Raw genomic sequence first — 26,796 nt, forward strand, 5'->3', positions numbered from 1 at the left:
ATAACGCAGCAAACATAACCAAAACAAATCAGCAGGAACAGTAGCTATTTCATTACATGAAAACATTGTGCTTTTTCCCCCCCCTAAAACAATTCCAAATAATGCAGTCCTTTCTTTATATGGCTAGGTATCTAGATTGCATTAGCTGAACGAACAGAAAATGTACATCCTGAACACAAATTTAAATGACTGCATTTTCCTTCCATTAGTTTGTTTCAGTTGCGTTTCTCATTTAGCTGAAAGGCGCCGGTTTGTTATAAATGAACATACTGGAATGTGAGCGCAGACACAATACAAACACAATAGTAGCACCACTTACAGGTCAGGATGGGAGTACGGAACTTCTTACTCTTCCCTGCAAGTTAGTTCTCTCTGTGTGTGTGTGTGTCAGAAGTTGGCAGTGTCTTGCTCACTGCGACTTGATGTGGGATGCTTCACAGTGAGAATACCAAGCACCATGTTGAAATAATGGCAGATCTGTGCTACTCACTTGGGTGCCACTTCTTTGTGGACAAATATCAGAGGGCCCAGCTGTTGTAAAGAAAGCCTCGTCCTCGATCTCTTGATCATCTACATTCTCAACAGGTCGCCATTTCTCTCTCCTCTCTCTCTCTCAATGCCTCTGCTCCGTGGCAATAGCCGATACCCCTTTTCATTAAATACCCAATGTCTTTTGCTACCCAATGTAGATGCGATGAAAATCGTTAGCTCCAAAGGCAGCGTTGCACTTGGGACACTTGCGCTGGCGTGTGTCGTAACGGGTCTTCACACACTCAAAACAGAAGACGTGGAAGCACTTGGTCAGCACGGCATCTTTTACTCGGGAATTACAGCAGGGGCAGGTCAGTCGCGTCTACAAGGAAGAAAGATGACAATAAAACAATACACGTGGAGAAAGAACGCAAACCTACAAAGGGAGGATTGGTTGGCGGGGGAACACACCTTGAACTCTTTGATCTCCTCATTCAGGATATCATCACAGTTGGGTACAGTATCAGGCTTCTTGGTCTTCTCAAGCTTCCGTCGCAGTTTGAAGATGTCTTCCTGTGTGGGATTATACACAAAAAAATGCCTTTTAATTCTGCTATTGCTATCTGCCTACATCCTGAAGTTTATAGCAATTACATCTGATGGATTTCTGCTAGTTTCCAGCACAGTGGTTAGTGTAGTTGGCTCAAGACTCTAATCAATCCACATCCTGTGTTAAGTGCACACATTCTCCCCGAATTTCTTTAAGCACTTCTGCTTCCTCGTGTTAAGATAATTGCTGATTCTAAGCCAGTGGTCCCCAACCTTTTCCATGTGCCACATCCCTAGAAAATGTTTGATTTATGTTCCTAACCTCTACAACATTAATATCACTTTTGCAGATGAAAAAAGTTACATTTCTAATTTTTGAACCACAAAATAAACCACATAGAGTATTGTGGGTGAATAAATTGAACTAAACAAAAATAAGCTTTTAATTTAATGCATAAAATTTAAATACTGTATAAATTGAACAATTTACCTTTATGAATCTCAGTCTTGCAAAATGTCTTCCCTATGAAGCTTAGACACTTGATCAACGAACTGGGAGTCGGGGCATCCCGCAAAGCATCAAGCGGCGTGAGGAAAATGACAAGTGATCAATGATCGAGGGGTTTGGGGGATTGGAGCCCCCCCCCCCCCCCCGTAAAGCAACAGGTGCTGCTGTGCTAAGCTAAGCAATGAAACACAGTCGGCGAGCTTTCTCCCCCCGATAACACTGCACTTCAAAATCAGATGTCGCACAGCTAAAATGGCTGCCCTACTGCCGGGACCCCCAGCAGGAGAGACGGGTCGAGAGTAAGTAGCAGATGTTCCATCCAGTTCAGCCTCCCTTATTGTAAATGTCAAACCTCAAAATCGGCGCTGTTTCACGATCAGGGCTTGTACAGAAATCACTACTAGACCTTGTCCAGGTTATTCCATCCATCCATTTTCCAACCCGATGAATCCCAACACAGGGTCACGGGGGTCTGCTGGAGCCAATCCCAGCCAACACAGGGCACAAGGTAGGAACCAATCCCAGGCAGGGTGCCAACCCACCGCAGGCCCAGGTTATTGCAAGGTTCAAATTGCATTCTCTTAAAAAAAGCTATTTGCTATTACAGGAGAAGCAAAATGCGCACTCATCGATTATTTGAAGAAACAAAAACAAAAAAAAGTTAACACAATACTTCTATTATTTCATATTTAAACTTCTTGTTAAAAAAGTGTTTGTCAAATTGAATAAAGTCTTGGGGTAGTGTGGGGGCTGCCAGAATGATACATTAATTCTGTCCCTCACTAGAATTCCAAAAATTCCTACACCTGCTTTAGGCAAATTTTTGTCATAGATTATGTCCGATCACAATTGCTGATCTTGTTGCTGTAGCATGTCAGATTACACAACTGAAAATCGCAGCCCATATCAGATTCACCAAATGACTGCCGATTTTCCAGCACAGTTGTGCTCACCCCATTTTCTGACAGTCAATAGCGCGTTCCCGGACGGAGCCAACACTTTACGTAGTATTAACAGCTGCAGCAGATTCAGCAGCAATCTCTGCCCTTTATTTGTTTTTGTCCATTCTGTTACGATATTTAAAATACAAGATATCAAACAGACAGGCTTCCCTTCTGCTTGTGAAGTCCACAGACCCCATGTTGTCTAACTGAGCTAGTGCTTTGTGATGGGTTAACAGCTATACTGCATTTAGCCTCCTTGTTGCTACATTGTGTGATTTGTGCTGGTATCTGGAAGGCTGCTGGTTCAAATCCCGCTATTGCCAGAAGGGGTCTTACTCCATTGGGCTCTCGAGCAAGGCCCCTTAGCCTTAAAATTACTCCAGGGGAGCTGTAAAATGGCCAAGCCTGCGGACATGCAAAGACAACTTCCCCTTGGGGACTAATAAAGTACAGTGGAACCTCGAGATACGATCACCTCTGTATACGAGAAATTCAAAATACGAGGAAAGTATGAGCGAAAAATTCAGATCTAAATGCGAGCATTGGCTCGCGTAACGAGCCACGAGCTAGGCTGTGGGTATAGCTCGCGGCTTAGCGAGGGGGCGTGGTAGCAGTTGCGAGCCGCGATCTGCGGTGTCTGCGTTTCTCACTTAAGTGCACAGATGGGAAACTGCCAACATCCATGATTGTTCCTGTGGCTGATGGGCTGCAGCTGCCATGTCCTCCCCGCATATATAGAGAACTGCGAGCCGGTTAAGGGGGAGAAGAAGTAAAAGAAAAGAGAGGAGAGCGCAGGCAGGCAGGCAGGCAGTGCGGGAGAGCGAGCGAGCAAGTGAAGGCTCGCGTGTAGCTGAACAGTGAGCTGAACAGGCGAGCCAAACAGCTGAAGCAGGACGGTGTAGAGAAGGTCAGCTGCATTAAGAGTGTCTCACCTGTTGCAGAGCCCGCAGGTGAGACGCTAACAGAGAAGAAGCACCGGGGATTGTCATCTGTTTTTTAAAGACTGCATCCTTTTCACGTTTTAACCTCATGTTAAAGGATTGTTATTCTTGTGTATTTTAAACCTCCACTTCACAACTGTTTTAAGGATTATTTATTTAAAGATTTATTGAATGCTCTACTGCACTTTGGACACCAGTTTTGATTCTTTTAATAATCAGTTATATTATTTACCAGTGTTATTTATTAAAGGTAGACTACAGTATATATAATTTATCAGTGTTATTTGTTAGGAAAATTGATTTTTATGTTAATATGTTTGGGGTGCGGAACGGATTAACTGGCTTCCATTTTTTTCAATGGGGAAGTGTGTTCTAGATACGAGAAATTCGCTATACAAGCTCAGTGCTGGAACGAATTAAACTCGTATCTAGAGGTTCCACTGTATATCAAATCAAAAAAAACGATTGGTTCTCAAGTCTCAAATGCAAAGAGCCCACCCTGAGACCAAAGATAAAATCAGACCTGAAAATTAAATGTCAGCATTTATGAGGTTGGTCTGATGAGGTTGTACACATGCCATCCCAGAGCATTCTGATGACAATCACCATATCTACAGACTATGCCAGCACTAGAAAATGGCAGTGCCCATGAAAAAAATCAAAATGTCAACTTCTCAAAAACGTTTTTTAGAAGGAAATAAACATTGGAATCAGATTTTTCAGAGTTAAAAAAAAATTAAATGCATACTTTGTCTTAATAAAACACTAGAAACACACAAAAAATAAAGATAAACACCAATGATAACACCTTGTAATGCTGTGCATGCATGTGTAGCACCATTGCCTTTTGGCCGCTCCAGGACAGCGCCATCGTTTTCTGAGCTACTTCCTGCTTATCTTGAACCGTGAGTCACTTTGCTATGACGCATGTTTACGTACGTGTGTGCATTTTTGATAATGTCAATATAACAAGGCTGAGTGATGACTCTTGAGCTGAGGATCTGCGCTAATATCAGTTCAAAACCAATTACTGCCAGCAGGGATTCTGCTCCATTGGGCCCTTAAGTAAGGCCCTTAACCTGAAAACTACTCGTGCTGTACATTGGTTGACCCTGCACTCTGACCTCCAAAGGTCATGCAAAAGGACAATATTTCCTCAGGGATTAATATAGAATACCAAAAAAATGCAAATAGTTATGCTTGCACAAAGTGCATTGGAGGAAAAAGATTTGTGAGCAACTGGCTAACATGGATAAACATAGAAAATGGACGTTAAACTAGTGATGAACAATGGCCAAAATTATCATTTTTGGTTGCATCACCCACCCCTACCTGGTATATAGAAAAATTTCATTTTCAAATCTAGAATTGTTTTTTTTTTTTTATCTTTAATGGGAGCCAATCAGTTACATGTTTAGTTTTAAGAGGAAAGACAAATAAATCCACAAAATATGTCCTTCCTTTCAATTCACTCTTAGCAGCGATATATTGTACTGGTTTTGTCTTCAAAGCATTTTCAGAGTCTTTGAAAACTGGATGACTCAGGTTAATTTCTACCAAAGTGCTAACACTTAATTTATAATATCAAAATGCAGCAGGCGTTTGTAAGGAATACTGAACAAGAGTATCTGCGGTAGTCCCAGCTGCCAGTCTTACCTGAGCTCGACGGGAGTTAAAGGCTTCCTTCTCACGCGAGACACTATTTTCAATAATCTCCTCTTGCATGCTTCGTAATTTGGACTGTATACTTTCCAGCTGGGATTTGATTTCATCAGCCAATTGTGTGGCGTCTGCTGCCTGAAGATTTAAGTAAGTTTAAACATTAGAAATGCGTTTTATGAACAAATGTGAGAAGTGTAACAATTGGTCATTAGACCAAAATGTTTAATAACAAGAGCAACATACCCAAATAGCTGGAGTGCATTCATAGCAGAACATTTACTCAGCTACTTACAAGAGCAAGAATATCAAATATTAGCACAAACTAAGACAGTATTTCCCAACATGTGGGCCAAAGTGAAATGAACAAAGGAAAATAAACACAAGAATGATAATCCAATATTTAACTGGTACTAAAACAAGCTTGTAAACAATAGTGGGAACAGTTGAAATGCAATGGCTGCTGATTTCTGAACAAAATTAAAGCCTGCTTAGCAACATCTTAGGAATATGAAATAGAAAGAACTGCAATGATCTTGCGATTAAGTTATGAATGCATGCATAAATATTTCAGTCAGAGCACAAAGGAAGAAGGAATGTAATCAAGAAATGTTATAAAAATGAAGTACAGAATTAGTATCAGATTCAAATGAAAGAGAGCGGTCAAATTGCTGTTCTGTAAATGTGGGCTGCACGCATGGTGGCACAGTGGTAGTGCTGTTGCTTCGCAGTAAGGAGACCGAGGTTTGCCTCTCGGGTCCTCCCTGTTTTGAGTTTGCATGTTCTCCCCATGTCTGCATTGGTTTCCTCCAGATGCTCCAGTTTCCTTCCACAGTCCAAAGACATGAAGATTAGATGCACTGGTGGTGCTACACTGGCTCTATGCTGTGTGATTGTGTTCACCTAAATTGCCCCTTCTGTGTGTGTGTGTGTGTGTTCGCCCTGTGATGGACTGGCACCCTTTTCATGGGGATTGTTCCTGCCTTGTGACTTATGCTATCTGAAATAGGCCTCAGCACCCTGTGTGACCCTGTTCAGTAATTAGTGGGTTAGAAAATGACCAACTGTTCTTTAAATTTGATAATACGGAATAGCATCACACCTTGCGTTTATTCATTTCCAATGCTTGACTCCGCAAGGACAAGTCCTTCTCGGCTGTCGTGATGGTGTTCTGCAGCAAGTGTTCCTTTTCCTCTAGCTTTCGCACCACTTGCAACTGAGCATCCACCTATTGGGAAATACAGCTGGTTAATGTGGATTTAAACATCTTATTAATAAACATATAAAATGCCAGATATTTTTAGTGTTCTTCATAACATTTAGATAGACAGCAACAAAAAAGTAAAATTCAATAGACAGACAGATATTTATTTGTCCCCAGGGGGAAATTTGGCTTATAGAAGCTCTTTATATAAATGAATACATCAATAAATATACACAAGCTTTGGTGTGAACTCAACCCAGAATGACTATAAAAGAAGAAAATTAAAAAGAAAGAAAAAGTCTGACTTGGTTGTCACAGCCACAGTGAGGCATTACGCAGGCATACTGATGTTTAAAAATGAAAATATCTTAGCTTTCACTACATTACAACATTAAAACAATCTAGACAAGAACAGGCCATTCAGCCCAACAAAGCTCACCATTCCTATCCACTTCATTCTTCTAAAATAACATCAAGTTTACTTTTGAAAGCCCTTAAAGTTCTACTGTCCACCACACTACTTGGTAACTTATTCCATGTGTCTATGGTTCTCTGTGTAAAGAAAAACTTCTTAATGTTTGTGCGAAATTTACCCTTAACAAGTTTCCAACTACTGTATGTCCCTGTCTTCTTGATAAATTCATTTTACAGTCACAGTCTCAAGCCACTGGACTAATTCCCTTCATACTTTTCAATCATGTCTCCGCTTAAACAGCTTTTGCTTAAACTGAAAAGGCTCAGCTATTTAAATCTTTCCTTATAACACATCCCCTGTAGCCCAGGAATCAGCCAAGTCGCTCCTCTCTGGACTTTTTATAGCACTGCTATGTCCTTTTTGTAGCCTGGAGACCAAACTGCACACAGTACTCCAGATGAGGTCCAACCAGTTTGTTGCATTTTTGTAGAGTCCTCACCTGTGTTTTAAGTGTCAAGACTTGGTCAGCAAGTTCCTCTTTCTCTTCCTTTAGCAGCTTGTGGATCTGGTTGGCTTTGATCCGCTCACTCATTAGTTTAAAATTGGCATCATCTTTCTCTCGCAGCTGCTGCATAAGACGAATGTTCTGCTCTTGCATGTCCTCAAAGGCTTGGCCTGTGACATCCATTTCTGACAGCAAAGCTTCCTCTTCCTGTGTAAAAAATATACACAGAAACGTTTTTGGGGTGTTCTGAGCTATAGGTGGTTCCTATTTAAATAAATGTTACATTCCAAACTATATGAACATCAAAAATCTATCAAATCTATAGTTTAATTTGTTCACTTTTAATAATAGTTTTGGAAATACATCTTGGAAGTTAACACATTTCAGCCTACACTTGTAGGAATAAATGACCAAAGTATTTAATGCTATTATTATCAGGCTCAGTTATTTTCCTACATTAAACTATAGAAATAGTGAAAAGTCAGTAAGCAGTAATGCTACAGTTGATTAAAAGGATGAAAGTATTCCCACGTGCAAGACAACGGTTAAAAATCTAGCAGTGCAGTAAATAAAATTAATATCTAATGTGACCAACCTTTGCCCAAAAAAAGCAGCAGCAATTCTTTTAGGTACACTTGTATGCAATTCCTAAAGGCACTTGCTTCGTTGATATATCTACCAACTTAATTTTCCAAGGTTTGAATGAGTAAATGAGTAATAAATACCCCTTCAGAAAGTGGGAATAAACTGATGGGAAAGCCCATAAACTCCCACCTTATGAAGCGGCTCAAAGATCAACAGGACAATCCACAAAACACCAACCTTAAAGAAGCAGTGTTCAGAATAATGGAAAAAGCCGACACTGGTGAAGTTAGTTGATTGGAGGAGGTAATAAAGTTCTGTATTTTAAGAGTCCAATGATGTGGTGCATTAGATGAGGTAATGGTAATTAGGAAAAGTATAAAAGCAGACAAATTATTTAATTGATTGCTCACTCCATGAGCTGAGACATTTGTGCAGAACTCTGTGCAAATAAAGGAACGTTCTAAATTCTGGGCTCTGTGACTACCTTCTATGAAGATGGAGGATAATTTTCTCCACGACACTTGCTGCACTGTTGGCTGCAGACATTCATTCAAGTACTGTTCTCCAAACATTTGGTGGAAAAACTGCTTTCTGTTACAGGCAAAAAATTCAAATTTGGACTTATCAGGCCTGAGCACTTGGTGTCATTTTTCTGCACCCCAGGCCTTGTGTTTTTGTGGGTTTCATTCTGAGGAGTTGTGGACATTTAAATAACTTATGGTATTGCTATTTTTTTGCAAAAAGAATGTTTGGAACTCTACAATAGAGTTTTGCAATGACACACTATTCAGGAAACCATAAATTAACAACGTACAGTATTATTATATTGTTGTGAACCATTCTAAGTGCCTGTGACTTTTGCACAGTAGTGTACAGTATATGCAAATTTGCGCAAGAAAAACGGTGCTGGAAACTAACCTGTTTGGCAATGGATAATTTTTTGTGAAGATTCTCCATTTGCTCCTCTACACTCCTCATTTTTCTTAGGGCTTCTTCATCTGCCATTTTTTTCCCTTCCTTTTTTTCCCGCTCCTCAAGTTCACGAAGTCTTTGTCGCAGATCCTCCACCTGCAAATCAAATCTACTTGTTTTAAAAAGTTTTGTTTTTTAAATTTTTTTACATTTTTTTTTGTGTACACTTCTACAAAAACAAATATTTGATTTTTGACATCCATTCACTCAATTCTATCCCCTGCCATGCTTGCCAGATGTATTCCTAGTGAGAATGTGCAAACATTACAAACACTAACTCAAAGATATTACACAGCTCAAAATGCCCAAGATCTAAAAGACGTGGAAAGACAACCAATACAAACTCTGCACTTTTATGGTCTGGGGTGGGGTCATAATTTTATGTTTTTTGAAATACAAAACTACTTGACACAAAAGCTAACTAAGGCAAAATTTCTTTCTTTTTTAGATGGGTTTTGAATATTCATTTCAATTTCAGAAAACACAACATTTTCTGTAAATCTTTTTTTTTCTAAAGTTTAAATAGAAATTTAAAAAGTATGAACTCAAAAGTAAACTTGAGGTTTCTCATCAGCCAGCTGACCGCTACAAAACTAAATTTTCAAAATTAGTGAGGGGAAAAAAAATGCAGCAAACAAAAAGTGTTTTAGCACAAAAGCTGGTCTGTAAATTTGATACATAATAGCACACTGTTAAGGGGTAAGCTCAGAGATCAGCCATTGGATGAGCCTATGGTGTCCTGGATCATGAACTATCTGTTGGGCAGACTGTAGTTTGTGAGACTCAAGGAATGTGTGAATAATCCTGGAGAACCACACCTGTCTATAAATTTAACACCGGATCAAGTCACTTGCAGAAATTCCTAGATGACTCTGCATTTATGGGGTATATCGATAAATGGGATGAGACAGAAGAGAGAAGTCAGATAGAGAACTTTGTTTCTTGGTTCAAAGAGCACTGTTTGTAGCTTATGATCAGCAAAACCAAGGAACTGCTTATTGACTTTCACCACACCAAACCGGCCCTAAGCCTGGTCATAATCCAGGGAATGGCTGAAGAGGTGGTGCTCTCCTAACAGGTACTTGGGAGTCTACATTAAGAGGCTGGACTGGTCTCAAAACAGAGGAACTATAGAATAAAGAACAGAGCAGGCTTTTTTTTTTAAGGAGAGTATGTTCCTTTAATGTGGGAAGTGATATCACATCTTCTTTAACTTTGTGATGGCCAGTGTACAGTGTGCCTGGCTGGTAACATCACTTCAAATGAGGCCCACCAAATTAGCAGGCTAATTAAAAGGGCAGGCTCAATTACAGGACACACTCTGGACACCCTGGAGGTAGCAGTAAAGGAGTGAATTAAAACAAAACGGAGTGCCATTATGAATAATGCTGCACATCTTTTCTCTGATATTCTGACAAGGAGGACTTTCAGTCAATGAATCATTCAGCAAACATGACTGGGGCTCCACAGTACCTACATCAATTCGCCTGCATAACGCCACACTGAGATTGGGACTGCCAAGTCAGAAATTTTCTTTTCTTTCTTTTTTGGGGAAATGTCAGCTACTAATGTGAATGATAGATCAACTTTTAGCTTTTTATGAGTAAACTTATTTAACCCATAGGGTGCCAGTCTTACTAGGAGCTTAACTAAAACAGTGGCATGAAAACGGAGTAAGATGTACATCTGGGAAGTTGATTAATGCTTTCAATTAAATAAAGTTATATATTTTAAAACATTCTTGTTTATTATGGCACAAAATAGTGATGGCACATTAGTCAGACATTTAAGTAAGAATTCCACTATACTCTATACATGTTATACTATTATTGCTTCATGAATTTTTCATTAAGGCATCTGTGTGGTTTCTTGATATGTACCTCTGCTTTAGATTTCCTTTCAGCTGCCATAAGCTGAACTTTATCACGCTGTTCCTTTGGCGCAGAACGGTACATATCCAACAAAAGTTTCATTTCCTTTTGTGACTCTTGGGCTTTCCTGCAAAACATTATGAGCAGCTGTTAAGCTATTTAAATAAAAAAAGGGAATATTCCTTTAAGCAGGCTGTACTCAATTACTAACTTTAGCTCAGCCCGCAGTAGCTTAAGCTGTTCCATCTCCTTTCTCTTTGTCACCCCGCCAGGCCGCTCCGACTCCTCAGATTGGATGGATGCAGATTTTTCTCTCTCACGTTCCTCCTTTACAGATCGGGTACTCACAGAGATTCGCTCTCTTTCTTTTTCTCTCTCTTTTTCCTCTTCCTTGACTAGTGGCTGCAGTGGCTCCTCTTCTTCCTCTGCTGCAGCAGGGGGCTCAATCTTGACAGCTGCCGTGCTAGATATGACTTAGGAAGACGGCCACATTAAGTGTCACACTAGATTAAGAACATACATTTTAAAGGAAAACAAAAGAGGACCAAAAGAAATCACAATTCCTCTTTTTTACCTCCTGTGGGAGCAGTTAGGCTTACAGGAGTGGATCCAGCCTCTGACTCTGTCTTGACAGAATTATCAGTAGGGACAGAAGATGTAGGCGTCACAGGTGAAGTAATGCAATCCTCTTTGGGTTCAAGTTCAGTGCTGGACTGTGGCTGGAGGAGCATGGAGCCACGTTGGAGGCGAGCCTGTAGAATGGTACAAAAGAGACAAACAAATACAAGATAAAGAATACATTGATAAAGATGTATAAAAAAGACTAGGCTATTTCAGATAGATCCTCAAAACATTTGTTAATTGTAGTAGCTTAAAAGGTAATACAATTCAAAACAAAACAAAAATCTTCGATTACTGATTACAATTTCATCCATATAATAGGAAAATATTCCATCATGAACTATTTCCTATTTTGGCTTTTTCCTCTATTAATGCAAAGTTTAATGTGTTCTGCATTTCTAGCTCAGCAAAGAAGTTAAGCTAATGAAACAAGTTTATTTAATTTCTAAGGCTGGGATAATTGGAAATATTCTTCTTGAAGCCTAAAAGAATGAGAAAGCAAAGCCACCACCTGAGAAAAGTCTCAACACTGGTGGTGCCCAGATCCTGAGCCATGAATAAAGAATGGTACCAAAACATCCTCTGAGAGCAACTTCGCCAAACCATCCAAGAACAGTTTGTTGACCAACAATGATGGAACACCGGGCCATAAGGCAAAAGTGAGAGCTAAGTAGTTTGGGGAACAAAACATTGAAATTTTGGGTCCATGGCCAGTAAACTCCCCAGATCTTAATCCCATTGAGAACTTGTGGTCAATCCTCAAGAGGTGGGTGAACAAACAAAAATCCACAAATTCTGACAAACTCCCAAACATTGACTATGCAAGAATGGGCTGCCATCAGTCAGGATTTAGCTCAGAAGTTGATTGGGGTGAATTGCAGAGGTCTTGAAAAAGAAGGGCCAACACTGCAAAAATTGACTCTTTGCATAAACGTAATGTAATTGTCAATAAAAGCCCTTGAAACTTATGAAATGCTTGTAATTCTACTTCAGCATACCACAGAAACATCTGACAGAAAGATCTAAAAACATAGAAGCAAAAAAAAAAAAAAAAATAAAACTTTGTGAAAAGCAATACTTGTGTCATTCTGAAAACTTTTGGCCACGACTGTACTTTAACCTGTTTATCTGTCTTTCTTCCATATACAGTAATCCCTCGCTATATTGCGCTTCGACTTTCGTGGCTTCACTCTATCGCGGATTTTATATGTAAGCATATTTAAATATATATCGCGGATTTCTGCGGACAATGGGTCTTTTAATTTCTGGTACATGCTTCCTCAGTTGGTTTGCCCAGTTAATTTCATACAAGGGAAGCTATTGGCGGATGGCTGAGAAGCTACCCAACCAGAGCGGGTATTACGTATTAACTAAAACTCCTCAACTATATTGTGAGCACGGGGGCTGTTCGCACCCCTACAGGATACGGCCGCTCCTCAAAAAATGCTGAAAGATTACCTTCACATTGCTCTCTTCCTTGCTGGGCTTACACATGGCTGCTTTATCAAGCGATATGCTTCCCGCACTGTGCTTTGCATACTTAAAAGATCGAACAGCACGTATTGATTTTTGATTGTTTGCTTTTCTCTCTCTCTTGCTCTGACATTCTCTGCTCCTGATGGAGGTGGTGTGACCAGGGGGGCTGTTCGCACCCCTAGACGATACGGAGGCTCGTCTAAAAATGCTGAAAGATTACCTTCACGTTGCTCCCATCTGTGCAGCTGCTTTGTCAAGCGACATGCTTCCCACACGGTGCTTCGCATACTTAAAAGCTCGAAGGGCACATATCGATTTTTGATTGTTTGTTTTTCTCTCTCTCTGACATTCTCTGCTCCTGACGGAGGGGGTGTGAGCAGAGGGGCTGTTCGCACACTGGCCTAGAGGATACGGACGCTCTTCTAAAAAAATGCTGAAAGACTACCTTTACATTGTACATCCTTGCAGCTGCTTTGTCTGGCGGTGCTTCGCATACTTAAAAGCCAAACAGCCCTATTGATTTTTGTTTGCTTTTTTCTCTCTCTCTCTCTGACATTCTCTGCTCCTGACGCGCACTCCTTTGAAGAGGAAGATATGTTTGCATTCTTTTAATGGTGAGATGGAACTGTCAATTCTGTCTTGTCACGGAGCACAGTTTAAACTTTTGAAAAACAGACAAATGTTTACAGTAATCCCTCCTCCATCGCAGGGGTTGCGTTCTAGAGCCACCCGCGAAATAAGAAAATCCGCGAAGTAGAAACCATATGTTTATATGGTTATTTTTATATTGTCATGCTTGGGTCACAGATTTGCGCAGAAACACAGGAGGTTGTAGAGAGACAGGAACGTTATTCAAACACTGCAAACAAACATTTGTCTCTTTTTCAAAAGTTTAAACTGTGCTCCATGACAAGACAGAGATGACAGTTCAGTATCACAATTAAAAGAATGCAAACATATCTTCCTCTTCAAAGGAGCAAACAAATCAATAGGGCTGTTTGCTTTTAAATATGCGAAGCACCGCAGCACAAAGCTGTTGAAGGCGGCAGCTCACACCCCCTCCGTCAGGAGCAGAGAGAGAGAGAGAGAGACAGATAAAAAAATCAATACGTGCCCTTTGAGCTTTTAAGTATGCGAAGCACCGTGCAGCATGTCGCTTCACGAAGCAGCTGCACAGAAGGTAGCCAACGTGAAGATAATCTTTCAGTATTTTTAGACGAGCGTCCGTATCGTCTAGGTGTGCGAACAGCCCCCCCTGCTCAATCCCCCTACGTCAGGATCAGAAAAAGTCAGCGCAAGAGAGAGAGAGAGAGAAAAGTAAGCTGGGTAGCTTCTCAGCCATCTGCCAATAGCGTCCCTTGTATGAAATCAACTGGGCAAACCAACTGAGGAAGCATGTACCAGAAATTAAAAGACCCATTGTCCGCAGAAATCCGCGAACCAGCAAAAAATCCGCGATATATATTTAAATATGCTTACATATAAAATCCGCGATAGAGTGAAGCCGCGAAAGGCGAAGCGCGATATAGCGAGGGATCACTGTATTTGCAGTGTTTGAATAAAGTTCTTGTCTCTCTACAACCTCCTGTGTTTCTGTGGAAATCTGTGACCCAAGCATGACAATATAAAAATAACCATATAAACATATGCTTTCTACTTCTTGGATTTTCACCTTTCGCGGGGGGTTCTGGAACGCAACCCCCGCGATCGAGGAGGGATCACTGTAATGATGACTCTAATCAGCTTGCTATAACAATTTTGCTCTGATGCATCCTTTGTTCATGATGTGCAAAGAGCAAACAAGCCATCTTCAACTGAAAGACTTTCTGAAGCATTTAATTCCAGCATCCTCCCAGTGCACATTGTGTGATTACACCACACTGCATGTGGAGATCAAATGACGATGTTTTCGGCCTAAAACCTTGAAAAGTTGCCATACTTTCTGTAAAATGTCAAATAGCTTAGGCTCCGTCAACACTTCTATGCTTTCATTTAAAAAGGCAGACATTAGGGAAGCTCTGAAAATGCAGAGTCTGATCACACTGTAAATGTTTGTACCTATTACATGGACTTTTCCTGATTGGATCTTGCTCATTATATTTTCTCCGGCACTTTGCTTGCCTTATACTTATGAGTTACTGTCAACAACAATCACACCTTACTGTAAGAACAAATAAAACTTTTTTTTAAAAAAAATCATATTTCCCCATTGCTGTTCTCCACCTAAACCACAGAGGAATGTGTAACGTGGAGGACACTGAGCCACCCCACCCCAATGCACACATGCCCAGTGTAGGTGAATGACTACATCATACGTGCTTTAATGTCATTTCAGAGCAGGCATGGAGATACTTTCGTAAATGATGTGAAAAGGCTAGTGTGGACAGATCATTTTCATTTAAAAACACTGTTGAGTTGAATCCACTCTCTAAAACTCACTCTGCTTGCATCTGTTAGTGAAGCTCTAAGCTTTCAAAATTTAGCTAATGACCTTTCCCTTACCATTACATTCATGCTATATGTTTTCTTTTACTGGCTAACCTATCTCTCTCTCATTTTTCCTAGGGCACGAAGCAGAAGCGGAAGCAGAAACAGAAGCGGACAATGGCCGATAGTGAGGTGAATCGCGTTGAAATTGTAGTCGAGGAACTCCAGGCACTCGATGAACAGATTCAGAAACTTCTGTCCAGACGAAGATACCTCAGAGATCTGAAGGCTCGGCTGTTGGATAAACCGACCTCGCCATCTGTTATCAGCGTAACATCAACCCCGCGTTGTGCCGCTCAAGTCACCTTCACCCCCGCGCCTCGTAGGAGCAACACCGATGATGACCTCGGTGTATTTCAGCAATGCAGGCGGGGGTTCAAGGCCAGAACACCTCCATCGGCACAGGCAAGCATCGTAACGCAGAACCGGTTTGACCCTCTAAGCGTCCCCAGTTCGCCTTCAGCTCCTAGTGATGTAATAGTGGTAGGTGATTCTATTGTTAGGAACCTCAATATCACTTGCCCTAATAGAAAATCTTTTGTTTCTTGTTTTCCCGGTGCTCGTGTCCGAGATGTGACGAGACGTGCGCCGGCGATCTACAAGAACAGGGCAGTTGGAGCAATTGTTTTACATGCTGGCGTAAACGACATAAGGCACCGACAGTCCGAGATCCTCAAGGCAGACTTCACTGCATTAATTAAAGACACAAAGGAGAGGACCCCATCGGCAAAGATCTTCATCTCGGGTCCACTCCCTCTCGTCAGACGATCAAACGAGTACTAGTCGTCTGCTTGGTTTAAACAACTGGCTGCAGGGCTTCTGCAAGAATCAAGACATCAGTTTCATCAACAACTGGGACCTCTTTTGGGAAAGACCGCATTTTTTCAAGCGAGATGGCCTGCATCCGAATAGCTTCAGCGCCCGGGTCCTCTCCGAAAACATATCCAAGGTAATTCGTTTATCTTGACTATCTATCTCTGCTTTTAACCCCTTCCGAAATGCCACTCCTGTGCTTGGTCATGATAATTGTTTAATAAAATCTTCCATAAAAGTGCACAATATAAATACTGTAATAACCAATCTTAATGCACATAGAAAATCTAGGCAATACGGCATAAACACCAATAATTTAATTAAAGTTACTACTTTAGATGAACAATGTATTAAAACTATAAAAACATATCATAGATTAAACAAAAAATACACGCAGAGCGGCGCTAATAAAAATAACTTAATTCCTGTTCCATATGTCAGTAACACACATAGTATTCATCTCTGCTCCTCCGAAACATTGAATATGGCACTATTAAATGTTAGAGCTTTAACTAACAAGATGTTTTTTATCAACGATCTTATTAGTGATAAAAAAATAGATTTTATTGCACTAAGTGAAACGTGGCTTAGCTCAGATGGCGCAGCTGTTTTAATCGAATCTGCGCCTCCAGATTACAGTTTTACTCGTGCTGATCGCCAAGGAAAGAGAGGTGGAGGGCTAGCAAACATTTACTCGAGCAGGTTAAAATGTAAAAATATCAGTTTTGGTAAATTCAAGTCTTTCGAGTATCTCGCCATTATTATTCAGGGAGATTCTCACGTTCTAGTATTATCCGTGTATAGACCTCCAAAATTCAACGCGTCTTTTTTTGAGGAATTCTCTGACTTGATGTCAATCTTAATTACGAACTATGACACACTCTTAATAGTCGGCGACTTTAATTTTCATATAGATAATCAATGTGACCAGAAAGTAAAAGAATTTATGAACCTCCTGGACTCTTTTGATTTGAGACAGCTCGTTAATCAGCCTACACATAAAGCAGGTCATACGTTAGACTTAGTAATTACTAAAGGACTAAAAGTTGATATAAAGCAGGTCATTGATATTGGTCTATCAGACCATTTTCTTCTACTCTTTAATATAGAAATAATGATAGAAAACACTCATGAGAAGCATATTGTTAAAAAACGCTTCTTTGACTCATCAGCAGCTTTAAAACTTTCAAACATTCTAACCAACTAGGGGGCTCTGCCCCCTGCTCGCTTCGCTCGCCAACCCCTGGCGTTGGGACATGAGAAAGAGTCAGATGTATGAATTAGATATAGAATAGTGTGCAGCTTTGGATGATGCCCATAGAAATAACAAATAGAGTGTTTGTCATATATTAATGTTTTATTGTAATATTTCTTTGTATACAACATTAGTAGTAAAGATGGTGTCTTGTCCTTGAATGAGCCTTCCTTGGCATGGATTATTTATAATTTTAACTTTAACGTCAGATGAACGGCGAACACGTGAGAAGGCAACATAAAGTTGTCCATGTCCAAAAACGGGTTCAGAGAGGTAGATGCCAACCTTGTCCATGGTTTGTCCTTGTGATTTGTTGATGGTCATGGCAAATGCAGGTTTAATGGGGAACTGTCGGCGTTTCAATGTAAAAGGTAATTCTAGCTCAGAACTTGTAAGGTCAATTCTAGGAATGAGAACAGTATTGTTAGCATGTGATCCTGTAAGAACTGTCGCTTGAATAACATTGCGTGTCATGGTGTTGACGACTAACCGTGTGCCATTGCATAAACCCTGTTTTGTGTTAAGGTTTCTTAATAGCATGATTATTGTTCCGTTTTTAAGGGCAAGGTCGTGTTGTGGTAATCCGGCAGGGTTAATAGTGTTCAAATATTCTAAGGGGAAATTTATATGTTCATTGTCGTCATCAGAGTCAACTTTGTCTGAGCTTAGAAAGATCTGTGTCTCTCCAGGAAGTAATGAAATGACTTGGTTATTAATGTGATTAACATTAATATTTTTTGGACATAATATAGTGCGTTGTGTTAACAGGGGTATTTGGTCTAATGTGATTGCTGTTCCAAATATCTCTTTTACTAAGTCGTCTGAGATAAAGGATTGTGGAATGGAAATAATATCTGGGTGAAGTCCATCTGTATTTGTGAGTGTACCATTTCCCAGTTGTATTAGCCAACTGTTATATTCTGGATCTGGACATCGCATGTTTTGTACCAACTGTATTGTTTTAAAGCAATGCCAATTGTCTGCGTATTTTAAGGTGGACTGAACAATAGCTGAGCGCATGGCATGTGGAACAATAGCTAAGCATTGTCTAAAATCTCCTCCTAATAAAAGAACTTTTCCTCCAAAGGGAATATTATTATTCATCAACGTTTGTAGAAGTTTATCAATGGTGTTGAGTAAGTGACTGGATGCCATTGTACATTCATCAATAATTATCAGTTTTGCAAGACGGATGTCTCGGGCATTGCTACTGTGAATGTTCATAGTGGATACTGATGTCTCTGTGATTGGGACCGGTATTTTGAATATTGAGTGACATGTACGACCATTTATTAACAGATTTGCTGCCACTCCGGAGGATCGCAGTCACTGTTAATATGTTTCCTTTTCTGCAGTTGAACAGTTAATAGTGCTTTATTGTAAGGAGATCCACCTATGCTGACACCTATGCTGTCTAGTGTGAAGGTGTTGACGTTCACTTTAGAATATGTGGCTTTGGGTGTCACTTCTTATGGATGTGTGTGTGTGTGGGGGGGGGGGGGGGGGGGGAGGGGGGGGTGAGGATTGTTGTTGCGCGAGCGTCTTCTTTCTTTTTGTGTTCCTGTGTCTTGTTTGAATCCCCCTCTTTGTGTGTGTCCCGTCCGTTGCTTGTAGGGTCTGTGGGGTGGGCTTCGCTCGCCAACCCCTGGTGTTGGGAATGACAAAGAGCGTGATGTATGAATGAGATATAGAATAGTGTGACGGTGTAGATGATGCAAATAGAAATCAAACAATAAAGTGTGTGGCACAGTGTAAAGGTTTATTTGAAAATTTCTTTGTACACGCCGTTTAAGTGTAAAAGGTAATTCCAGCTCAGAACTTGTAAGGTCATTTAAGATGGTTATTGTTGTGATCAGAGTCAAGTTTGTCAGAGCTTAGAAAGAGTTGTGTCTCTCCAGGAAGTAATGGAATGACGTGGGTATTTATGTTTTCCACATTAATATTTTTTGGACATAATATAGTGCGTTGTGTTAAAAGGGGCATTTGGTCTAATGAGATTGCTGTTCCAAATGTCTCTGTAACTAAGTCGTCGCAGATAAAGGCTTGAGGAATTGTAATAATATGTGGCTGAAGTCCATCTGTATTGGTGAGTGTACCATCTCTCAGTTGTAATAAGCAATTGCTATGATCTGGTTCTGGACATCGTATCTTTTTTACTAACTGTATCTTTTGAAAGTAATGCCAATTGTCTGCGTATTTTAAGGTGCACTGAACAATAGCTGAGTGCATGGCATCTGGAAGAATAGCTAATCACTGTCTAAAATCTCCTCCTCATAAAAGTACCTTTCCTCCAAATCGAATATTATTATTCATAAACGTTTGTAGAAGTTTATGAATGGTGTTGAGTAAGTGACTTCATGTCATTGAACATTCATCAATAAACAACATTTTTTCAAGACGGATGTCACGTGCAGTGCCACCGTTAATGTTCATAGTGGATACCGATTTGTAGGATCTAATGTAGTTGATAAAGATTTCACTTTCAGGTACATCGTCAGTTATAAGCTTCTGTAGATATTCAGTATATGAATGTAAAGAAGGCAGTCTAATTTGACCCTTTTGACAACAACGTGTAAATGTATAACTTGTATTGCCAGTTGTTTCCTCAGGGAAGTGAACTGAATGACAATGATTGCAAATGACATTCATTAATCCGAATGAATTTTCCTGGTGTATGTTTTCCTTGTGCCGTTTGAGAGGCGCGTTGTTGCATGTGTAGTATTTGGGACGTGTTGTTTTGGAGCTGTAATCGATTTGCCTGTGCTGTGTGAGAAGCCCGTTGTAGCCTTCGCTGCCATTAACGTATGTCTGAGACGGGAGGTGTTTCGTTTTGAATCCATGTCTGTTGCGATGCAACACTTTGATTGATAGATTGCGTAATGTGGATCTAGGATGTAGATTTGTGCATATTTGCGTTGTTGATTTGTTTCAGGGTGCACTGCTCCAATGCGATGCAGTATTTGTGCACATATGCGAAAGCAGTATGGGCCATTGCCTTTTGGTGGCCTGATATTTACTCCGGTATATGCAAAAGCAAATGAACTATTGTAGGATCTAATGCAGTTCATGAAGTTTTTACTTTTAGGTACATCGTTAGTTAGAAGCTTTAGTTGAGCTTTGCGTTTTTGGAGTCGAGACATTTTTTCTTATGGATGTGGGGGGGGGGGGGGGATCGTTGTTGCGCGAGCGTTTTGTTTCTTTTTGTGTTCCTGTGTCTTGTTTGAATCCCCCTCTTTGTGTGTGTCCCGTCCCTTGCTTGTAGGGTCTGTGGGGTGGTTTTGTGTTCTTTTTTTTGGTCTTCCATGGGCTTGTTGAATCCCCCTCTTGGTGTGTGTCCCGTCCCGTCCCGTGCCTGTAGGGTGGGGGGGGGGGGGGGGGGGGGGGTATGGTCGTGCCTTGCTATTGTGCGCTCGTCTGTTCTTTTTTTTTTGGTGTGTTTAGTTTCGTGTGCAATGTGTTTCGTGCTTTCCCCTCGTTTGAGTACTCTTTAATGTTTTTTTTTCCTTATTTTGGTGCTTGTTGAGCCTCATTTTTGTGACTCCTTTCTGTATGTGCTCACTCCTGTTTTCTGTGCTCTTGTCGGACTCTTTTTGCGCCTGCGTCTCTCGCGGACCCTCATCCGCTTCTCTCGCCCTCTTTTGTCCGCCTTTCTCGGGTCCTCAGCCGACTCTCGCGGACTGTTTGTTGCGCCGGCGCAGTACGTCTTTTTGCAGCTACGGCCCATGGCCGGATGTGCCTGCGTCCATCATCCGGTTTAGCATTCTCGGTTAGTAATATGGATCAGTCCGTTTATAGTGCCAACTATAATAGCGAGGAGAATGTAAATAGTAAGGTGGAAAGATTTAATACTAAAGTGAGGGCTGCTGTTGACTTAGTTGCACCTGAAAAGACAGTTAAAAAATCTTCTAGCATTGTTATACCATGGAAGACCCAAAGAGTGTCTGATTTAAAGAGAACATGCCGTAGAGCTGAGCGTAAATGGAGGAAAACTAAACTAACTATTGACTATGAAATATTAAAAGTTAAAATAACAGAATACAATAACACAGTCCGTCTTGAGAGGCGCTGCTATTTCTCTAAGCTTATAAATAACAATGCTAGTAATCCCAGAGTCTTATTTTCGACAATTGATCATCTGTTAAACCTAGGTAACTCAAAGGAATGCCTCCTAAGTACTTCCAGTAAAACCTGTGAGGCTATCGCTGTATTTTTCAATCAAAAAATTAATGATATTAGAAATAACATAGTGTATCTCCCCAATACTAAGGATCCTCCTAAACCCCAGTACCCCATAATAAACAAATTAAAGTCTTTCACTAGGATAGATTTACCTGATTTACATAAAATAATTTCTCAAATGAGACCCTCCACCTGTGCCCTTGACCCAATACCAACAAATTTTTTCAAAGAAGTATCGGGCGTGGTTAGTGATAATGTTCTTGACATAGTAAATTCGTCATTAGATACGGGGGTCTTCCCAGACTGTCTTAAGACTGCGGTAGTTAAACCCCTACTTAAGAAAAATAATCTCGATCCCTCTGCTCTTGAAAATTATAGACCCATCTCTAACCTGCCTTTCTTAAGTAAAATTCTAGAGAAGGCAGTCATTATACAGTTAAATGAGCACCTCAATAAACATGCTATTCTTGATAAATTTCAGTCAGGTTTTAGAACAAATCACAGCACAGAAACTGCACTCGTTAAAGTAGTAAATGACTTGCGGGTAAATGCAGACAGAGGCCATTTATCTGTTCTCATCCTCTTAGATCTGAGTGCCGCATTTGACACCATTGATCATAATATTCTTAAGAATCGCCTTAGTCAATGGGTAGGCCTCTCTGGCAGTGTCTTAAATTGGTTTGAATCCTACCTGGCAGGGAGAAAATTCTTTGTTAGTTGTGGTAATTATAACTCAAAGACACATGATATTCTATATGGTGTTCCACAAGGCTCTATCCTGGGTCCACTGCTCTTCTCAATCTACATGCTTCCATTAGGTCAGATTATCTCAGGGCACAACGTGAGCTACCACAGCTATGCTGATGACACACAGCTGTATTTATCAATAGCACCTGATGACCCCAAATCTTTTGATTCGCTAACACAATGTCTAACTTGTATCTCAGAATGGATGAATAGTAACTTTCTCAAATTAAATAAAGAAAAAAATGAAATCTTAGTGATTGGCAATAATGGATACAATGAGGCTATTAGAAATAAACTGGATGCATTAGGATTAAAAGTCAAATCGGAGGTAAAAAGCTTAGGGGTAACCGTTGATTGTAATCTGAATTTTAAATCGCATATTAATCAGATCACTAGGACAGCATTTTTTCACCTAAGAAACATAGCAAAAGTTAGACCTCTTATATCATCGAAAGATGCAGAGAAATTAGTTCATGCGTTTGTTTTCAGTCGGCTAGATTACTGTAACGCACTCCTCTTAGGACTACCCAAAAAAGACATCAATCGTTTGCAACTAGTGCAGAATGCAGCTGCTAGAATCCTTACCAGGAAAAGAAAATCCGAACACATTTCTCCAGTTTTGATGTCACTACACTGGTTACCTGTGTCATTCAGAATTGACTTTAAAATTCTGCTTATGGTTTATAAAGCTTTAAATAATCTCGCCCCGGCTTATATATTGGAATGTCTGACACCTTATATTCCAAATCGTACCCTCAGATCCTCAACTGAGTGTCTCCTTAGAATTCCAAGAGCAAAACTTAAAAGAAGTGGTGAGGCGGCCTTCTGCTGTTATGCACCTAAAATCTGGAATAGCCTGCCAGTAGGAATTCGCCAGGCTAATACAGTGGAGCACTTTAAAAAACTACTGAAAACACATTACTTTAACATGGCCTTCTCATAACTTCACTGTAATTTAATCCTGATACTCTGTATATCTAATTCATTATAATAACTATTCATTCAAAATCTGTACTAACCCCTACACTCTCTTCTGTTTCCTTTTCCGGTGTCCTGTTGGTGGTGGCGTGCGCCACCACCATCTACCCAAAGCACCATGATGTTCCAACAATGATGGATGGATTAAAAGCCAGAAGTCTGTATGACCATCAGTATCAAGTGACTCCGTGAAAAGCCCGAACTACAAAGAGGACTATTTCATTTATGTTAGGTAGAATGCCCAAAGGGGACTGGGCGGTCTCGTGGCCTGGAACCCCTACAGATTTTATTTTTTTCTCCAACCTTCTGGAGTTTTTTTTTGTTTTTTCTGTCCACCCTGGCCATCGGACCTTACTCCTTTCTATGTTAATTAATGTTGTCTTATTTTAATTTCTTATTTTGTCTTTTATTTTTCTTCTCTTCATTATGTAAAGCACTTTGAGCTACTTTTTGTATGAAAATGTGCTATATAAATAAATGTTGTTGTTGTTGATATTGATTTTCAGAGATAATCAGCTGACCTTACTGCCCTCATTTTAGCTTTTTGAGACTTCCTCCTTCTAATTACTTAAGTTGCCTTGACCCATGCTGAGGAATGGAAAATACAATGATTTCCAGTTAACAGGGAATGCAAGTTCAAATATCTGACTGGGTGATTTGAGGTCTTTAGATGGGTGTATCACAGTCAACAATCTGGCTAGTGAGAACTGGAAGGCTCATTTCTTGGCTGTATCTTCTCTTTATTACAAATGAAGTGGCACATTTCCAAAATTTGATTTCTTCTACAACTTACCTATTCCCAGGTTATTTTATTGTTGGTACCATACTATTTGTCTGCTGTATTTCTAGTACTCCAAACACTGTTTAGCAGGTTGTTCATAAACTTTTATTATTTTTAGACCAACATTCCTGAGGGCATATGATTCAAATATAGTGGAGTTTTTTTAAACTAAGAAATGCCCAGTTAGCACAACAATGCACACTCACGATAATGACGTTTCATATATCAAGACAGGAAATTACAATATTAGCTGTCCCTGTTATCTGCTACAAAATTAATGTTTTTTGATTGCTGGGTACCTTTACCCAAAAGTAACAATGCAATTATAAACAAATAATAGTAACCTTAGCAAGCTCTGCTTGGGCCTCCCGGAGACGACGTTTACACTTCTGAACCTCTCCTTTCATCTGGTGGTTGTGGTTTTGCAAACTGCTGATAAGGTGGCGCATCTCCCTATTGATAGGACCTAGACGAGGAGACAATGACCCAAGTTTTAACATTTTCATTTCCATACACAATTGAGATATTGATATGAAGAAGGACAAACCTGCTTGCTCATTGGCTGCCAGTGTCTGCTCAAACTCAATCCGAAGCATCTCATACTCCTTGCGTACTTGTGCGAGAGTATCTTCTAACTGGATTACTTCTGTTCGAAGCTTTTTCTGAAGAGCAATCTCATCATGCTTTTGGAAAAGGAGAAACAAAATATAAAAATTTCCTTCACCTTAAAAGAGAGACATTTACAGCTCTTTGCTCATAACACAGCAGCTAAATTAGGAAGGTCATGAATATATCAGAATATTGTACGTTAATCTTAAAAAAAAAAAATCTGCCAATGTTGTTAAAAATATTCCTTCTGTTTATCCAATCGTCAGGAAGTCTTTAGTCAGCGTGAATGCCTTTTAAGGTATTCAATTCACCATACCTCCATATGATCCAGCTGTCGCAGCCTTGCTCCTCTGGTTCCATGAAGCCTTGCTCTGGCTTCATCCAGATGAGATTTCAACTGCAGAGACTCATTGTAAAGCACAGAGAACTGGGACTGTAAGCACCGATACTCTGAAGAGTCTCTCACTGCAACCTCAGCTAAGTTTCGAACTTCCACCTATCAAATCATCAATGACATATTACTTTAAAAAAAAAAAAAACATAAAGAAAAAAATGTCTAGACACAAGGGTGTCTACCAAACGTACCACCATCCTTTCATTCTCACTGTTGACTTGCTGCAAATCCTGCTTTAGCTTCTGCAGTTCTGCTAGGCGATTAGCAGCCAGTTCCGTGTTCTCCTCCAGCTCTGAATTCATTTCTTCAAACTGTCAAAACATAAGTAGGTAAGCCATACTGGCCTTAAATAATTGTTCATTTTTAAAACACAACAAAAGGATTTTAATGTATGGATAGACAGCAGTTATCTAGGACAAATGTGTTAAAACATAAACTCTATTTTAACCAGGTCCAGCCCTAGGCCTAATTTAGTTCAGATTTTTGATGCCATCACTGTCTGGCAATTTGGTTATTGCTAACCATAACTCAGAAGAGGAATACTCACAAGGTCCTGGCTGCCCCGCCAAGTTAACTTAAAGTAATTAAATGAGGTACCATGATACAATGAAAACAAAGCCATCACACACTGCGGAGAACCTGCTGCAGGTGCAGTAAATTTAACCAACCAATGTATGCAAGAAGACATAAAACATGGCGTATTTTATGAGTTTCTTTCACTATAAACACTAATCTTTATTAGATCTAGGGGTGTGAAATATTGGCAAAAAAATTCTATCTTGATATTCTCTGGGACATTCACGATAACGATAATTACACAATATTTTGCATCCTTTTAATACGTGTTTGCCTTAGTCTTATTGACCTAGCTTGGTCTTGATAATAGTATATTAACTATAGCATACTAATGAGATTAAAGGAACATTCAGTTACGGAAAACAGGCCTTATTTATTTACTTAAAACTGAAGTAAAACAACACAAAAACAATAAAATCACCAGTTAAAGTATTACGGAGATCAAACAGTGCAAGTACGAGTAAACCATTTCAAAGTGGCCTACAGGATTTATACAAAAAAGTGTGCTAAGACCAACAGAACTATTATAATGAGAGCATTTTAAACAGACACTTAGCCTCAATGTAAGCAAGATATGAATCCAAAGGGAACAAAATACTAACCATATTTGAACTATAGGGCACAAAACATTACAGACTTTGGAATAAAATACTAACCAAAATTGAACTATAGGGCACGAACATTACAGAGTGGATAAATATAGAGTACAGTACTCTATGAGGTGAACTGTGCATCATTCAAACAAGAACAAAAATCAGACATAATGTACTATTGTGTAACAATCCAAAGTTCTGTCAAACACTATATAGGGGAAAAAAAACACTACAGCATTTGTAAACAAGTTCTGTCATATACAGCACTAAGATAGAAAAAAAACAAACCTATAGCATTTTAAAATAAGTAACTAACTCCATTTTCTGTCCAATACTGCACAGAATTTTTTTAAAAATTGTAGAGAAAAGCCAAGCAAAATGACACCTTTTATTGGCTAACTAGAAAGATTACAATATGCAAGCTTTCGAGGCAACTCAGGCCCCTTCTTCAGGCCTGAGTTGCCTCGAAAGCTTGCATATTGTAATCTTTCTAGTTAGCCAATAAAAGGTGTCATTTTGCTTGGCTTTTCTCTACATTCATAATGGCTAACACGGTACAGCACCCTAGTACTACTTAAAAAATTGTAAAATGCTCCTGAGGAAACTTCAAGTTGTGAGACAGAAACACCAGTTTATCCACAGCAACTGGTTTCAGAGCAGCTC

At 39.9% G+C, this 26,796-nt stretch overlaps 1 protein-coding gene across 1 annotated transcript in view; it reads right to left on the reverse strand.

Annotated features, from left to right (window-relative positions):
* Nucleotides 1-78: 78 nt before the first annotated feature.
* The window catches only part of rnf20 (ring finger protein 20, E3 ubiquitin protein ligase), a 42,902-nt gene continuing 16,184 nt past the window's right edge, over nucleotides 79-26,796 (reverse strand). The window contains exons 9-21 of the mRNA XM_028812306.2: nucleotides 25,156-25,275; nucleotides 24,887-25,066; nucleotides 24,509-24,644; nucleotides 24,306-24,427; nucleotides 11,199-11,376; nucleotides 10,836-11,097; nucleotides 10,634-10,751; nucleotides 8,700-8,849; nucleotides 7,191-7,403; nucleotides 6,175-6,300; nucleotides 5,070-5,210; nucleotides 943-1,044; nucleotides 79-853 (exon numbers count right to left, since the gene is read on the reverse strand). Coding sequence (XP_028668139.1) covers nucleotides 677-853; nucleotides 943-1,044; nucleotides 5,070-5,210; nucleotides 6,175-6,300; nucleotides 7,191-7,403; nucleotides 8,700-8,849; nucleotides 10,634-10,751; nucleotides 10,836-11,097; nucleotides 11,199-11,376; nucleotides 24,306-24,427; nucleotides 24,509-24,644; nucleotides 24,887-25,066; nucleotides 25,156-25,275 — 2,025 coding nt within the window. The 3' untranslated portion in view covers nucleotides 79-676. The remainder of the gene's footprint in view (nucleotides 854-942; nucleotides 1,045-5,069; nucleotides 5,211-6,174; nucleotides 6,301-7,190; nucleotides 7,404-8,699; nucleotides 8,850-10,633; nucleotides 10,752-10,835; nucleotides 11,098-11,198; nucleotides 11,377-24,305; nucleotides 24,428-24,508; nucleotides 24,645-24,886; nucleotides 25,067-25,155; nucleotides 25,276-26,796) is intronic.

This window comes from Erpetoichthys calabaricus, chromosome 10 (assembly GCF_900747795.2).
Source record: "Erpetoichthys calabaricus chromosome 10, fErpCal1.3, whole genome shotgun sequence".
NCBI lineage: Eukaryota > Metazoa > Chordata > Cladistia > Polypteriformes > Polypteridae > Erpetoichthys > Erpetoichthys calabaricus.